Below are 17,521 nucleotides of genomic sequence, written 5' to 3' on the forward strand. Positions count from 1 at the left end.
GATAGATAGATAGATAGATAGATTTAGATAGATAGATAGATGATAGATAGATAGATAGATAGATAGATAGATAGATAGATAGATAGATAGATAGATGATAGATAGATAGATAGATAGATAGATAGATAGATAGATAGATTTAGATAGATAGATAGATGATAGATAGATAGATAGATAGATAGATAGATAGATAGATAGATAGATGATAGATAGATAACTGTAGATAGATAGAAAGATAGGCCATTAAGACTCAAGTCCTTGGTTAAAAAAAAGTTGCAAACTTTAACTTTTGTTTTAAATGATAGAAGCTTATTTTGCTATTATATTATTATTTTGTCATTATAATTAGCATCATTCATATCATAAATCTATCATAAAGGAAGAACAGTTGTACTGGGGATTTGGTTATGTATAAATATCTTAAATAGTCTCATAGCACGTTGCTTCAAAAAGGCTCCATGTCTGGAAACCCTCAGGTCTCCAGAATTCTAGAGTTCCTAATGTCTGCCAGAAGCCTTTTGGCACGATTTTATGCTAAGGAGAGTGAGATATTATTCTGTCGTTATTCTGTGCTCTGGATAAAGAACATGCTGGAGGAAATTGGAGAATCTGGGCCCTTTTAATATTACAAATTTATAATGGTAAGTAAAGAGCAGTTAGCACAGAGTTTTTTTAAGGGGTAGCAATTGTAGCTGTGTCAAATGGCAGCAGTAGAACAAGATGGGGACAGTTCTGCTTCATATAAGAGTTGTCCTTACTGTGGCCCTTAAAATACTATTAAAGCCTTTCTGTTTTTATTTCTTCTTTCAGCTGGGGATTATCCAGCAACAATTTATCCCATGTCAGCATTTTATAGCTCCTCTTGCAGCCACCGAGCTCATGTTATGTTGTATAACAGCCAACCTTGCATTATTTGTCGCATAATTCAAGTCACTAACAATGTCAGATACCAGGGTTTGTGTTATGCAGGGTAGACAATGGCTACTTGTTTTTATTAACGCTAGATGGTGCCAATCTGTTAATATCTATTAATCAAGTTCGCAGAAGGGCATCTCATTGGGTTTCCAGTATTTTTCCTGGGATAAATCATTTGTGTTAAGGTGGCCATATATATATGGGCGGATAAAATCAGTGTATGGGGCACCCCAACGGGCTGTGATCGGTATTTGGCAGAAAATCGGGCAGATGATGATCAGGCAGGCTTATAATATTCCGCATTGGTTTATTGATGCGGTTCTCGATTGCACCACCTGCATTCCTGGGGGCAGATTTTTTAACCGGCGAAAAGTCGCCATCGACAGCTACGCTCCCATCGCTACACTTTGCCAGGAGAAAATTCGCTCAGACAACGCTAATTCACTAAAATGCGGAGTTTCATCCCACCGTCGAACGCTGGCGACTTTTCTCTAGCATTACTTCGCCAATGCGAGCAATTCAAAGCGAACATGTGCTAGCGTTCATTTCTGCCTATCGCAAATTCGATAGAGGTCTTGCGCTCAGGCTAATTTGCACACGGCAGGAAATTTAAAGTTGAATGGACGTCTGTAATACGTTGCAGCAAATACATTACTTTTCCACTGTTAATTACACAAGTCCAGAGAACCTTAATAAAGGCAATAGAGTTGTTATAATGCCCTACACATGAGCCCACTCTATAGTTAATGTTCCATATGCTAGAAAATGTACGGGGTAAACCGGGTTACCCAAAAAAATTTTTTTTTAGAACTTTTGCAGGAAAAGACACCATAGTTTTTTTTAACTTTTTCCACTCACAGAATATGATGTAAGTAACAGAAGATTGAGGAAGATCTATGCACTCCAGTGCACTTCGCCTGGTCTGACGAAAGAGGTAATGATCAGTAAAATCCGCATTTTAGTGAATTTGTGGAGTAACGTCCATTCGCCAGAGCGAAAAGTCGTCTGGCGATAAAGTGCGAATGACCGCTAGTATCTATCTCTCATGCTACCAAATTGGCGCCGGCTCCTGTTAGTAAATTGGCGATGTCCCTGCGGGCGGTAACGCTAGCAAATTGACGTTAGCATTACCCACTTCACCCTTTAGTTAATCTGCCCCTGGCCTTCTGATCCGATCGTTGGGCCCTCGATTGGATCAGTCCAATATCACCCCCTCTCAAGGTGGCCATATCGGTGCAAGAGCAGCTCTACCCATGTATGGCCAATTTTAATTTTATTGTGTGGGCTCATGGAGAACTATTCAGTAGCTAGTCAAAGGCAACTCTTTCCCATTATTTTAAATCAACACATCACTGGTTTTTCATTTTAAGCACTCTGGAGTCAGCTCATACTGAATGGGCAGAGGTCAGTCATATGTGCCTAAGAAGATACTGTCAGTGGTGGATGACCAAGCCATCCTCTTTCACTACTGTATGTTGTGACTATGGTGTTGAAGGTTAACAATCTTGAGATGAAAAATAAAAATTTGTTGATACAGCTTTAATACATCAATAAAGGAATCGACTCATTCATAATATTGTTTTTTGTTTGTTAGAAGGCCTGCTTTGGAAACTCGTGATATAAGAGCTCATTGTGATGGGGAAAAGGGTACATTGACTGCATATAGCTCTTCAGGAATGCTAGGAATTGGGCTCGGAAAGAAACCCTGCAAAATATGGACCTGTTACATGTTATTTAGGCTCCAAGCAAATGTTAGGGGGGATAGAGCCATCTGGCACCTTCATTGCTTTATCATTAGTAGCTGAAAAAAAACTATTTTTATCAATACAAGGGTCATTTGCTTTAATTTAATTTTGTCCATTCCATATTCTGTGTACATGCCACTTCAAACAAGGAGGCATTCCCTGGCCCACCAGGAAAACTCCCGGTGGGCCAAGGGGTCAGTGGGCCCTCCTGCTTCTAACATTTTGGCCTATTTCATGGTCATTCTCTATTTCTTTATGGGAATAAAGAGGCTTGATAATGGAAGAATAGAGTATAGTATGTAGAGAAAAGAGACTAGGAGAATAAAGAGGTTGAGTGAGGAGAAGAGGTTTAAAAGTTTAGAAAGTGGGCCCTCAACCTAAGGTTTTCTGGTGGGCCACTGGTATCCCAGTCCGACACTGAGGAGGTACAAGTAGCATCCTGAAAATTGTTGTGTGGCTATACAGGTATGGAACCTGTTATCCAGAATGCTCAGGACCTGGGGTCTTTGGATAATCTTTCACGTAATTTGGATCTTCATACCTTAAGTCTACTAGAAAAAATCATGTGAACATTACATAAACCCAATAATCTGGTTTTGCCTCCAATTAGGATTAATTATATCTTAGTTTGGATCAAGTACAAGTTACTGTTCTATTATTACAGAGAAGAAGAAAATAGTTCATAAAAATTTGGATTATTTGGATTAAATGGAGTGTATGTATCCATAATTCTGAGCTTTCTTGATAATAGGTTTCTGGATAACGGATCCCATACCTGTATTCATATTCCCAATTGATTCCATGGATGTGGATCCAGATATTTGTAACCACCCAACCACTTCCTCTCACCCCTGTGATGACATTGCACTAAATGACCATATGGACAACCAGTGCCCCACTTAGAAGATCTTCCTACATTTTAGCCTTGTGTCTTGAGATGATCTCTACCAGTCTTCCCACACTTAATGCAAAATGAAGAAGGAATGGATGATTTAATAGTTTATGGAGTGCCAATGAGCTACTGTGCAATGGCAAATAAAGTATTCTATGAGTAACTCTTGCCCATCATCATTCTCCCAGAGACAATATTAAAGTTTTATGTTTATTTATGTACATATTTTCTTTTGGAGCAGCTTTCTATTGCCTGATCCCTTGGTACCGTCAGAACTTTAACATCAGCCCAAACTCTCGTTTCAGGATCCTCGCAGCAGACACAAGTTCAAGGTGCACACCTACAGCAGTCCCACCTTCTGTGACCATTGTGGCTCCCTTCTTTATGGAATGGTCCATCAGGGAATGAAATGTGCTTGTAAGTACCAAGACAGAGTGACAGGGCATGACCTCCCTGAAGATTAATGTGATAGATCTTCATGTTGTCCTAGACAGTTATTCAGGAGAGCTATAAATGGCTGTGCACTTCAGCAGAATACCGTTAGAGATGATGGATGGCTAGGCATGAGAATATGGTGCATCGCCTTGGAGCCTGCTGTGTCATTTTTCTTTAAAACCCGTAGAGAAAACTGATGGTGACAATCTGGTCCTTACTGAAGGCATTTCATAGAAACTGACTTTGCTTTTTAATGGTCAGAGAAATAGCTAAATGACTTCTCCTTATGCATTTGCAAATATTCATTTATGACAAATGTTTTCAAGAATATTTTCTCTGAGAGTTTAAATAAAAGTTTTTTTGTCTATGTCAATGCAAACAAATCCAAAACTGTTAGCCTAAGCAGTGGTAACTGCCCTGGGTCCACTCATAATAGGGCTATTCAAAGAAGATTATATGGCTGTGGGATAACAGGTATAGTAGGGAGAGATGGTGTCTATAGTAACAGTGGATAATAGTCTCTGGGAAGGGAGTGTGACTGTGGGATAGCAGGTATAGTAGGGAGAGATGGTGCCTATAGTAACAGTGGATAATAGTCTCTGGGAAGGGAGAGTGACTGTGGGATAACAGGTATAGTAGGGAGAGATGGTGCCTATAGTAACAGTGGATAATAGTCTCTGGGAAGGGAGTGTGACTGTGGGACAGCAGGTATAGTAGGGAGAGATGGTGCCTATAGTAACAGTGGATAATAGTCTCTGGGAAGGGAGAGTGACTGTGGGATAACAGGTATAGTAGGGAGAGATGGTGCCTATAGTAACAGTGGATAATAGTCTCTGGGAAGGGAGAGTGACTGTGGGATAGCAGGTATAGTAGGGAGAGATGGTGCCTATAGTAACAGTGGATAATAGTCTCTGGGAAGGGAGAGTGACTGTGGGATAGCAGGTATAGTAGGGAGAGATGGTGCCTATAGTAACAGTGGATAATAGTCTCTGGGAAGGGAGTTTGGCTGTGGGATAGCAGGTATAGTTGGCGAGAGATGGTGCCTATAGTAACAGTGGGATAATAGTCTCTGGGAAGGGAGTGTGACTGTGGGATAGCAGGTATAGTAGGGAGAGATGGTGCCTATAGTAACAGTGGATAATAGTCTCTGGGAAGGGAGTGTGACTGTGGGATAGCAGGTATAGTAGGGAGAGATGGTGCCTATAGTAACAGTGGGATAATAGTCTCTGGGAAGGGAGTGTGACTGTGGGATAGCAGGTATAGTAGGGAGAATTGGTGCCTATAGTAACAGTGGGATAATAGTCTCTGGGAAGGGAGTGTGACTGTGGGATAGCAGGTATAGTAGGGAGAGGTGGTGCCTATAGTAACAGTGGGATAATAGTCTCTGGGAAGGGAGTGTGACTGTGGGATGGCAGGTATAGTAGGGAGAGATGGTGTCTATAGTAACAGTGGGATAATAGTCTCTGGGAAGGGAGTGTGACTGTGGGATGGCAGGTATAGTAGGGAGAGATGATGTCTATAGTAACAGTGGATAATAGTCTCTGGGAAGGGAGTGTGACTGTGGGATAGCAGGTATAGTAGGGAGAGATGGTGTCTATAGTAGCAGTGGGATAACATCTGAGCTACAAGCTTCTATTATGAGAATATAAATGTAAGGTTAGATTAGATCATATGGAAAATACACTTGTAGAAATGCAGGTTGGTGGTTGCACTTGTATTAAGTGCAAGCTGTGCAGATCAGCAATGTGCATTGATTAGGCCTTTCCCTGATTTTCCAAATAGTTTGTTTTCATATCGAATGTTTAGTAGAAGGTATTAATTGCAGATTTACATTGCCATCTACTCTAGTTCATTACTAGCAATGACAATAAAACCTGGCCAAAGTCAAATTTAGCTGTGAATTCTAGAAAGGACAACCATGTTGAACATACAGCTTTATGGCTTATCATCTTCCAAATGTTGCCCATATATGCCCTCCCCCCAAAGATAATATTTCTGGATAACAAAGACCATTATATTTATCTCTGTTTGTACAATGTTGTTTTGGGGCATTAGCAAAAAGCATGAGGGCATGTGACAGAATTCTTGGAATCTATTATTTGATTCAATATTCATTACAGGTATGACACCTAATATCCAGAATGCCTGGGACCTTGACTTTATGTCTACTTGAAAATCATCTAAACATTAAATAAACCCAATAATTGCTTTGAAAAAGGATTAATTATATCTTAGTTTGGATCTAGGACAATGTATTGTGTTATTATTACAGGTATGGGACCTGTTATCCAGAATGCTTGGGAGCTGGGGTTTTCCGGATGAAAGATCATTCTGTAATTTGGATCTTCATAACTTAAGTCCACTAGAAAATCATGTAAACATTAAGGGGCAGATTTACAAAATTCGAGTGAAGAATTCGAATGTAAAAAACTTCGAATTTCGAAGTATTTTTTGGGTACTTCGACCATCGAATTGGTTAAATTCGTTCGAATTCGAACGATTCGAACGGTTCGAAGTAAAAATCGTTCGACTATTCGACCATTCGATAATCGAAGTACTGTCTCTTTAAAAAATACTTCGACCACCTACTTCGGTAGATAAAACCTACCGAAGTCAATGTTAGCCTATGGGGAAGGTCCCCATAGGCTTGCCTGTGATTTTTTGATCGAAGGATTTTCCTTCGATCGTTGGATTCAAATCCTTCGAATCGATCTTCGATCGATCGATCGCAGGATTTGCGCAAAATCGTTCGACTTCGATATTCGAAGTCGAACGATTTTAGTTCCCAGTCGAATATCGAGGGTTAATTAACCCTCGATATTCGACTATTGATGAATCGGCCCCTAAATAAACCCAATAGGCTGGTTTTGCTTCCAATAAGGATTAATTATATTAATTGGGATCATGTACAAGCTACTGTTTTATTATTACAGAGAGAAAGGAAATTTTTGGAAATTTGGATTATTTAGATAAAATAGAGTCTATGGGGTAAATGTATCAAAGAGTGAAGTTCCGCCTCTAGAGTGAAATTCCGCAGCTGTCAATTCATTTCTATGGGATTTTGAAAGGTGTATTTATCAATGGGTGAAAGTGAAAGTTCACCCTTTGATAAATACGCCTATAAAAATCCCATAGAAATGAATGGAGAGTGGCGCAATTTCACTCTAGTGGTGGAACTTCACTATTAACTTCACTCTTTGATAAATATACCCCTATGGGAGAGAGCCTTTCTGGAGATTTCCAGATAAGGGGCTATCCGGATAACGGATCATATACCTGTACAGAGAAAAGGGAAATCATTTTAAAAAAATGGATTATTTGTAGTGATAGGCGAATCAAAAACGGGCACCGGCGTCAAAAACGAGACGCCGACGCCATTTCGCGAATTTTTCGCCGTTTCGCAAATTTCGCGCGAAATTCAATAATTTTTCGGCGCAAATTCGCTCATCACTAATTATTTGGATAAAATGGAGCATATGGGAGACGACTTTTCTGTAATTTGGTGCTTTCTGGGTAAAGGGTCTCCGGATCCCATACTTGTTTTAACAAAATGGCATAGCTTTGGCACAGGGAAAAACACATGACTAGTGTATGATAGTTATTAAGAGAGACACAAATATGGTAAGCGAAAAAATGTGCATGCCATGAACCCAATAGTATGAGCCTATCATCTTGAAACCTGGGACACCTGTGAACCTTAATATGTTTATTTCCCTATCCTTTATTTGTCTAGGCTGTGAGATGAATGTACATAAGCGCTGTGTTCAAAATGTGCCCAGTCTCTGTGGACTGGACCACACTGAGCGCCGGGGAAGGGTGCACATAAGAGTGGAGGCCATCAATGATGAGGAGTTCCAAGTCACAGGTTGGTGAAACATCTCATGGCAGAAATGTTCATTGTGTTTGAGCAAGGTGTCTTCAGTTTGCCTTTAAGGGGGTAAACTAAACGTTCTTCCTGACTTAAAGGACAAGGACACGACAACAACAAGTAGATGTCAGTTTGTAAGGCACAACCGTTCACTAAACTAGTAAAACACACTCACCATGATAATGTTCTTTCATTGTATTGAGGCTGCATGTTTCATGCTCTACCAAGTTAAACAAGATAATGTAGACTTGGCGGATATCATAAGTGAGCCTCAGGATAAGCTCATATGCATTGTAGAGTGCAAACCAAACCAACAGTGTTGTGGTGAACACTTGGGAGAGCAGACAAGATGTTGCCACCACACCTCTTAAAGGAGAACTAAAGCCTAACAAAAGAAGTAGCTAGACATGTTGTACATTATGTTTTGTGCTTCTGTACCAGCTCAAGGCAACCACAGCCCTTTAGCAGTAAAGATCTGTGTCTCCAAAGATGCCCCAGTAGCTCCCCATCTTCTTTTCTGCTGATTCACTGCACATGCTCTGTGCTGCTGTCACTTACTGAGCTTAGGGACCCACTCACAATATACAGTACACATAGAATAGAAATGTCACAATATAAGGCTGATTAGTAATTTATACAGATAATTACTGCATGGCAGCACAGAAACCAGTGCAATTAGCATCAGAATTTAATAATCAGCCCTGTAGCATCAGCTTATATTACAGGGGAAGCTCATTTTCTGCAGGATAATTAGTGACGACCTCTAAGCTTCGCTTCTTAACAGCTGCTCAGAGCCCAATGACACTTTCCAAGATGGTGACCCCCTGTGACAAGTTTGAAGTCCTGGATCATTGCTGCTATTGACAAGCGGAAACTTTAGGTTGGTGCAATAAGTTCAGTGAATAGAATATGACATTTTTAGCCACATTAATTTTTAGGGTTTAGTTCTCCTTTAAGGGCAGTGTCTGGGCCAGAAAAGAAGAGAAATATCAGCCTATGTTCTATGGTAGGGAATGGGGTCAGTGGGGTTGTTTTATAGATTTACAACTTCCAGGTTGTTTCCTTAACTCATGGGGAGGGGTCCAAACTGTGGGCTGTAGAACTACAAGTCCTGCATCAACATCATCAAGGACAACAAGGACATCCCTGGTCAATACAAAGGGACTCAACTCACTCACAGTAATTTCATTCCCTTTGATCCAAATTTGCAAAGGCTTGGCCCTGTTTCTTCTTGTCCTAGTAAAAATATTATAATTAAAATATGGAAACCTATATTTAAATCCTGATTCTTTCTTTTTTGCACTTGCAATACGACCAGGAATCTGTAACAAAGCAGTTAAACATTCCATTTTATTGGTGGCACCTTATGTTGTATTTATCATTTTTCTTTCCTCAAACTGAGATTTCCCTTAGCAACAAGCGGCTGTTAAAAATAACCTTTCTGCTATACTTGGAATTAGCTCCTGTTGTGCGAATGGTAAAACAGCTGCTCAGACTTTCCCCTGTGCCAGCTGAAGCTGATATGTAGGGGTACTAACGTGCTCCCAGGATCAGTAATTAAGCTATAAGTGGTAGTCAATACTACGCTTTGCCTTTCAGTTATAGTATAAACACTCACTAGAATATAAACCTGTGTAGCAATGAAGTGGCCCCTGACCATAAGGTTTATGGGACTGCTGCTCAGTACCCATAAACACTGCCTTGTTTGCACTGATACTTGTTTTTCACAGGTTGAAGCCTAGTAATAATCCTTTCCATTGAAATACGTCTTCTTTTAAAAATATACATTATATATATATATATATATATATATATATATATATATATATAATATATAGGTTTCGTAAAACTGAGCTTGTGTCAGCTTTGCAACATTTATACCAATGGATGAGACCCTACAACTGTTAGGGGTCCTAGCCAGGGCCACCATCGGGGGGGCACAGGGGGTACTCCTGTACCGGGCCTGGGCCTTAAGGGGGGCCTGGCTGTGTTGCACTTTTCGAAAGAGCCGGGCCCCCCTTGACATCGCTGAAGCCGCACGTCTCTTCTGAAGTCCGGAACTGCCGAAAAGCCAAACAGCTTAAGTCCTGAAGCGGCAAAAAGCCCCGAAGTCACGAAAATAGACGAAGCTGAACTCCTGAAGCGGCGAAAAGATCCGAAGTCACGAAAATAGCCAAAGTTGATGTCCTGAAGTGGCGAAACGACCCGAAGTCACGAAAATAGCCAAAGTTAAAGTCCTGAACCGGCAAAAATACCCGAAGCCACGAAAATTGCCGAAGTTGAAGTCCTGTTTTACTGAACACCAATGTATGTTTTTTTTATTTTTTTAAACCCCTGGTCACCAATGTATTATTTTAATACTCTATAGGCTTGTGTTGCTCCCCAACTCTTTTTACACTTGAATGTTGCTCACTAGTAAAAAAGGTTGGGGATCCCCGTGCTAGACCAACCTGCCAATCAAAGTCTGACTCAGACCTCAGCTTGAAGAGAGACATGTAGCTGAGAGGGAGATACTGAAGTGTAAATTGATTATTTCATAAACGGTAGAGAATTTTTAAATAAACATCATTTACAAATATTTTCAGTAAGATGAAGCTTTTATTTAAAATTCCCCTTTAAGTGTTCAGTTTTGAAACAGGTAATGCTCACAAACTTTTGGGAAACAAGGGTTTCCAAAAATCGAATGTTCGGTATTTGTAAAAAAATAAAAGCCTTGAATGTAAAATTTTGGCCTCTAAAAGCTTGAGAGTTCATGGGGTTTTTGTCCTAGACAAAATTGAAGCAATTTTAATTTGAGTATTTAGATTTTTTTCTAATTTTTAAGAGGATATCTAGATGCATTAAAAAAAAGCTGAGTAGAATATGAAGACGATGCATTCAAGTTTCTTTTTCATGGTTCTATTTGATTACGTTCTTTTAGATTCAATTGATTTTTAATAAGCATATATTCAAGTTTATTTAAATTAAAAATTCTAATTTTCATAAATAAGCCTTTAAATGTTACTCAAAAGTTTCCTGCTAGGGTCTGTTCTCTCTATTAATCCAAATAATCATGCTTTTAATTGGAAAGTCAAAGCCTATTGTAAGCCTCAGTTGTAAGGTGAATTCTGTGTTTCTTGTATCGACAGTGGGTGAAGCACGAAATCTAATTCCCATGGACCCAAATGGATTATCAGATCCTTATGTAAAGCTAAAGCTGATACCAGATCCTAAGAACCTGACAAAGCAGAAAACCAGAACTGTCAAGTCTACGCTTAACCCAATCTGGAACGAAGCCTTTATTTTGTGAGTTAACTCTGTGTGTTTTTAGCTGCTATACCCATGTTTAATAGAAGTGCAGATGTGTAAAAGAGTAAATTTGGCTGTATGACATATAATTATAGTGTGGCTAGGAAAAACCCTCTGCAGGCAATAATTGGGTGTTACATCTTGGAGAAAAAGAAAATACAAAAAAAGGCAGTAGGTAAATATTCATCTTTTTTATTGGCTCATATTTCCGTATAAAAAGAATTATATAGATTTAATTGTTCTTATTAAAATTTACATTGATGAAAGTTGCTTTACGTGATGTAGGTAGTTACTGACTATTGTAGCTCTATTTTTATTGGGTTGGTCATGTGTTTTTACATTAAGGTAAAATATCAACAAACACGTGGCCCCAGACCGATCAATACTTACCCCAGGTATGCGCTTGTTTCAGCACTAATCTCTTATTGTTTTCTCCTGATTTCTCAAGTTCCTTGAAGTCAGGGGATGAGGACAGGAGGCTCTCCGTAGAAATCTGGGACTGGGATCGCACGTCTCGAAACGACTTCATGGGCTCAATGTCTTTTGGTGTGTCAGAAATCATGAAGAATGCTGTGGATGGCTGGTAATTCATTATAAGACTTGTTTTTATGCCTGGTCATTGTGTGTTCCTCAAATATGATCCATCTGATAAGGTTACACAGCACCTAATAATGTCCTTCCCTGTCGACTGATCCTTAGCAATTGTATGGAACATTAGCCAGAACTGAGCTTTGTGCCTTGTGGGATTATCTACCTTACTTTGCTTTCTTCTTCTTATCTTTCTTTCTCTTTTTTCCTTTGGTCATTTCATGTTTCATCTTCGTTGTTTCCTCATTTTGAAAATATCTTTTCGTTTGTACTTTTGCCTTATTTTTGTGTCTTCCTGACCCCTATTCCATATTGACCATGGCTTGTATTGTTCCTCATAATGTCTTTGTTTTTGGTTTACTTTCATATTCTCTCTGTCCTGTACCTCCTACCATTTTTCTTTCTTTTGATTTCCACCCTTATGCTGTCCTTCTCCTCTCTTTTGCTCCTGGTTGTCTCTCTGCCCACATGTTTCTCAGGTACAAGTTACTGAACCAAGAAGAAGGAGAGTATTACAATGTCCCAGTATCTGATGACGCCGATGACTTTGGACTCCGGCAAAAGTTTGAGGTACAGGCCTTGCCCAAGTGCACGCACCGGGACAGCAGATTAGGTGCCAGTACTTTCGTTTATAGTGGGCTATGGCTTGTAGCTGGGGAATCAATATGTAATGTTTTACTGCTTAAAAGTGTGACCGAATTGGCAGGTTTTATTTTTACTTTACCCCTGTTCATTATAAAGTTGAAAATCAGTCAGTAGGGAAAAGTTCACCTTTAAATTAAGTTCTAGTATGTTATAGACGGACCTATTCTAAGCAACTTTTCATTTGGTTATTTATTAACATAATTATATATATTGATAATATAATTGTTAGCCTTCCTAATCTGCCTTTAAATCAAAAATGTCATTGCAACCGTTTCATTATGGTTATTCTCATTTTATATTGCTTAGCTTTCTAATCAGTCTCATCTACTACTAGTCTTTCATTCTGATTTACCAAATGCTGCCTTTCAGCCTGGACAATTAAGCCTTAACACTCTGATAACACATACACATGAACAAACAACTTTTTACTTACTAATTCTAAATTGTCATATGAATTCGTAGTCTACACCATACAAAAAAGTAAATTTTCAGGTGAACAGTCCCTTTAACATGACCATCTTGTTATCGTGCCATGGTTCATTGCTCCACTTTAATTTGTGCCAATAACATATACAGTACATTGGTACTCTTTGGGGCAAATTCACTAAGAATCGAAGTTGCACCAGGCTCAACTTCGCCGCTCTTCGCCGCACTTTGCCGCACTTCGCCAGGCGAATTTTCGCCAGCGCTCCGCAAATTCACTAAAATGCGAAGTTGCGCACAGGGGTAGCGTAAGTTTGTGAAGTTGTGCTAGCGTTGTTTCGCTATATAAAGCGAAGTTGCACTAGCGAAGGCTAATTTGCATACGGCGCGAAATTCAAATTTCAATGGAGGAACACGTATCTGCATTACAAATGCCTAGAAAACCTTCAAATCAGCCAATACAATTTTTATTTTGCCCTACACATGTGCCCACTGTCTAGGTAAGTTGCCATGAGTCAGGAAATGTAGGGGGAGGAAGGGGAGCCCCAAAAAAATTTAGATCTTTTTCAGCCTATCACCCGTCATGTAGAAAACACGCCAGCGTTTTTTGGGACTTAGAAAAAATGTAGACTTTTTTTGAAACAATCCCTATCTACTCTATTGCGCTTCGCCCGGTCTGAGGTGGCGAAGGAAGTCTAGCGTAAAAGGTAGCGTTCGCTACACTGCGCAAGTTAGTGAATTTGCGTAGTTTCGTCGCTAGCGAAAATTCGCCTGGCGTAAGGTTGCTAAGTAACACTAGCGAAACTACGCCAGCGTTCGTTAGTGAATTTGCGCAGTAGTGAAAATGCCGAACGCTAGCGAAAAAACGCTAGCGTTCGGCGCTTCGCGCCTTAGTGAATTTGCCCCTTTGACTTTTGACACTAATATACAGTATATATTGGTACTCTCTGTAAAATGCAAACAAATATATACTGTACATTGGTCTTCTTTGGATTGTACCAACAATATGTATAAATTGGTTATCTTTGGATTGTGCTAAGAATATATACATTGGTTTCACTGCAAACTGTGAATGCGGATCCTATTTGTTGGAGGTGGATATTACAACTTTTTTGTGAGTGCCGGCAGACACATTGGTCAATTTTGGATTGTGCTAAGAATATATACATTGGTAATATTTGGATTGCATAACTTCAAGAATCAAAATTGTCTACCAAGCGCTTCCACCTAATTGATAAATCAATGCATGAGAAACCTCTAGTGGCCAAAAACAGGTATATTTTAAGCCACAAAATTACATACTCATGCATATAATGTTAGGCTTTTTTTGTGGGGTCTAGTGGATTTTAATATGTGATTATAAATTGATTAATTTTAACTTTATATACATGAGTATCTAATTTTGTGGTTTAATATTTGAATTGTGCCAAGATTATATACATTGGTACTCTATGGATTGTGCCAAGAATATATACATTGGTACTCTATGGATTGTACCAAGAATATATACATTGGTACTCTATGGATTGTGCCAAGAATATATACATTGGTACTCTATGGATTGTGCCAAGAATATATACATTGGTACTCTATGGATTGTGCCAAGAATATATACATTGGTACTCTATGGATTGTGCCAAGAATATATACATTGGTACTCTATGGATTTTGCCAAGAATATATACATTGGTACTCTATGGATTGTGCCAAGAATATATACATTGGTACTCTATGGATTGTGCCAAGAATATATACATTGGTACTCTATGGATTGTGCCAAGAATATATACATTGGTACTCTATGGATAGGGATGTAGCGAACGGCGGAAAAAATGTTCGCGAACATATTTGCGAACTTGCGTCCAAAAATGCGAACGGTTCGCGAACGTCGCGAACCCCATAGACTTCAATGGGAAGGCGAATTTTAAAAGCTAGAAAAGACATTTCTGGCCAGAAAAATGATTTTAAAGTTGTTTAAAGGGTGCAACGACCTTGACAGTGGCATGCCAGAGGGGGATCAAGGGCAAAAATGTATCTGAAAAATACATTGTTGACACAGCGCTGCGTTTTGTGCTGTAAAGGGCAGAAATCACAATACGTCACTCAGGTGATCTTTCTGGACACGGAATGTGAAAAAGCTCACACAGCTAGGTGGCACTTGGTTAAAGACTGGGCAAACAATGCCTGCAAGGGCAACGTATACAGTAGTGGATACGGAATATATTATTGCTGCTGTAAAAACATCACTCAGGTGGTGTTTCTGGAGACGGTATTATTATTGATATTTAGACAGAATGTGAAAAAGCTCACACAGCTAGGTGGCAGTTGTTTGAAGAACACACTGGGCAAACAATGCCTGCAAGGTCAACGTATACACTACAGCAGTGGATACGGAATATATTATTGCTGCTTGGAAAACGTCACTCAGGTGGTGTTTCTGGAGACGGTATTATTATTGATATTTAGACAGAATGTGAAAAAGCTCACACAGCTAGGTGGCAGTTGTTTGAAGAACACACTGGGCAAACAATGCCTGCAAGTGCACTACTATTGGTGCACTACTATGAAGAACAGCAAAAAGCACTGGACACGTTAAAGAACAGTAAGATAAGTAAAATAAAAAAATATATATATATATATTAAAAAAAAAAATTACTCTGGTTGGTGCTGAACAGCACACCAGTCCCACTCCCCAACACAGCTAGACTAATAGCACTGGGCTCTTATAGTAGCAAAGTAAAAAAACAAAAAAGAAAATAAAAGCAGTCCTTACAAGGACTATTGGGTTATTACAGCAGTCAGCAGATGAGATCAGAAGCAGTGCCCACAGCAGCTACATACAGAGCACTGCAGTAGAAGGTAGATTACTAGTCAGCAAAGCTAACTAACCTAAACTCACTGTCCCTCAAATCCCTGCAGAGTTCTGTCCCTACAATACAGAGCAGTATCAAGTAGATTACTAGCCAGCAAAGTTACTATCAACTGTCCCTCAAATCACTAAACAGCTCTCTCCCTACACTAGCTCTTCCAAGCACACACAGGCAGAATGAAAAAACGCTGCAGGGCTTCAGTTTATATATGGAAGGGGAGTGGTCCAGGGGGTGTGGGGGTGGTCCAGGAGGGAGAGCTTCCTGATTGGCTGCCATGTATCTGCTGGTCTGGGGTGAGAGGTAAAAAATAAGCGCCAGCTAAGGCGAACCCAAATTGGCGAACGTCGCGCGACATTCGCGAACATTCAGCGGACGCGAACAGCCGATGTTCGCGCGAATTAGTTCGCGGGCGAACAGTCTGCGACATCCCTATCTATGGATTGTGCCAAGAATATATACATTGGAACTCTATGGATTGTGCCAAGAATATATACATTGGTACTCTATGGATTGTGAACTGACTGATGGATAGGCACTCACAAAGCCTTATACATTCCCTAATTAATGCAATTAATGTAAGCACATTACTTGCAAAACCAGTAAGCTCAAAAAGTCAATTTTCCTCCCATTGCTGAAGGTCTGGGGATTTGAGCACCTGGGCCCCAAATTGTGCATGGCTAACTCTACTTTTTTTGTAATCCTGTGTTTATAACTTGAATTTAGCCAACAATTTATACCTTGGTCCTCTCTGAATTGTGTCAAAGATGTATACACTGATCCACTTTGGATAGTGTAAAGAATAAAAAAACATTGGCCCTATTTGTATGACATCAAAACTTAATATCAGGTGACTGGTCATTTAAACAATTAATATTAAGTGCCCAGTTTTTCCATCTCAGTCTTTTGGTGGCCTATACCTGCGTTTATTATCTTTGATTCAGTTCACAACAGTGATGAGTGACACACAACATGCCCCTATGCAGGTTCTTCCTACCAACTTAATTTCTGCTCTTTGTTGAAATGTAAAATTAATGAGGATATTGCTCTTGCCTAATTAGAATAAACAAAGAAGAAACAGATGGATAGGCACAACAAAAATTCAGAAAGCCATTTTTCTCTCTGAACTAATCGTGTGATGTGCGGAAATGTATTTCCTCGTTCTTCAGAAGTCAAACCTAGAGTTCCATCCTGTCGTACCCACACACTGATGCGCTAATCTGTTCAGTATCTGAGGCTGTTTTAAGAATGTCTCTACCTTTTGTTTTGTCAGCTACTATTGTTTAAAAATAGTCAGTTATATACAGTATGTAAATGTGATTTATGCTAAAAGGAAATAAAATATAAATAAAGGGTAATGAGCAGAATGGTTGATTAGCAAACAAGGGATGGGCTGACAGGTTGGTGTAACTGGAGTAAGATGTTTCCCTTAGCACACAATTCCATGATACAATTGATTCTCTATCATCTTACCCCACTATGAATGCAGAAAATGTAGAATGTGTAATATATTGACCCAGACACTTCCCTAAAGTAGACCCTCCATCTACCACAATTGGACATTTAGTTAAGGCCATCTTCCTTTAGTTAGTGAATTCTTTTTGGATCAGAATAGGTCCAAAAAGAATTCACCTAACTAAAGGAAGAAATAAGGAGAAAGATTACTTACTAGCTCAGTATTGCCTGTGAACATAGGGGGGACCAGACTGATGGTTTATTTATTTATTTATTTATTTATTTTTTGTAAATAGAACATTGTGTGTGGGGCACAGTTGTTAGATACTGGCCAGTCCAGTCCAAACCCACTACCCCGATCAGCTGCCCCCCTAAAAAAGAAGATAGGCGGGAGTTTGGA

The 17,521-nt window shown here is 39.5% G+C and overlaps 1 protein-coding gene across 2 annotated transcripts in view; it reads left to right on the forward strand.

Moving 5' to 3' along the window:
• Nucleotides 1–17,521, forward strand: part of LOC108697820 (protein kinase C gamma type) — a 165,773-nt gene that overhangs the window by 91,753 nt on the left and 56,499 nt on the right. For both annotated transcript variants that reach the window (XM_018228255.2, XM_018228258.2), the window contains exons 4-8: nucleotides 3,858–3,969; nucleotides 7,721–7,852; nucleotides 10,984–11,140; nucleotides 11,592–11,726; nucleotides 12,211–12,301. In XM_018228255.2, coding sequence (XP_018083744.1) covers nucleotides 3,858–3,969; nucleotides 7,721–7,852; nucleotides 10,984–11,140; nucleotides 11,592–11,726; nucleotides 12,211–12,301 — 627 coding nt within the window. The remainder of the gene's footprint in view (nucleotides 1–3,857; nucleotides 3,970–7,720; nucleotides 7,853–10,983; nucleotides 11,141–11,591; nucleotides 11,727–12,210; nucleotides 12,302–17,521) is intronic.

The sequence above is a fragment of the Xenopus laevis genome, chromosome 7S (genome assembly GCF_017654675.1).
Source record: "Xenopus laevis strain J_2021 chromosome 7S, Xenopus_laevis_v10.1, whole genome shotgun sequence".
NCBI classification, from domain to species: domain Eukaryota; kingdom Metazoa; phylum Chordata; class Amphibia; order Anura; family Pipidae; genus Xenopus; species Xenopus laevis.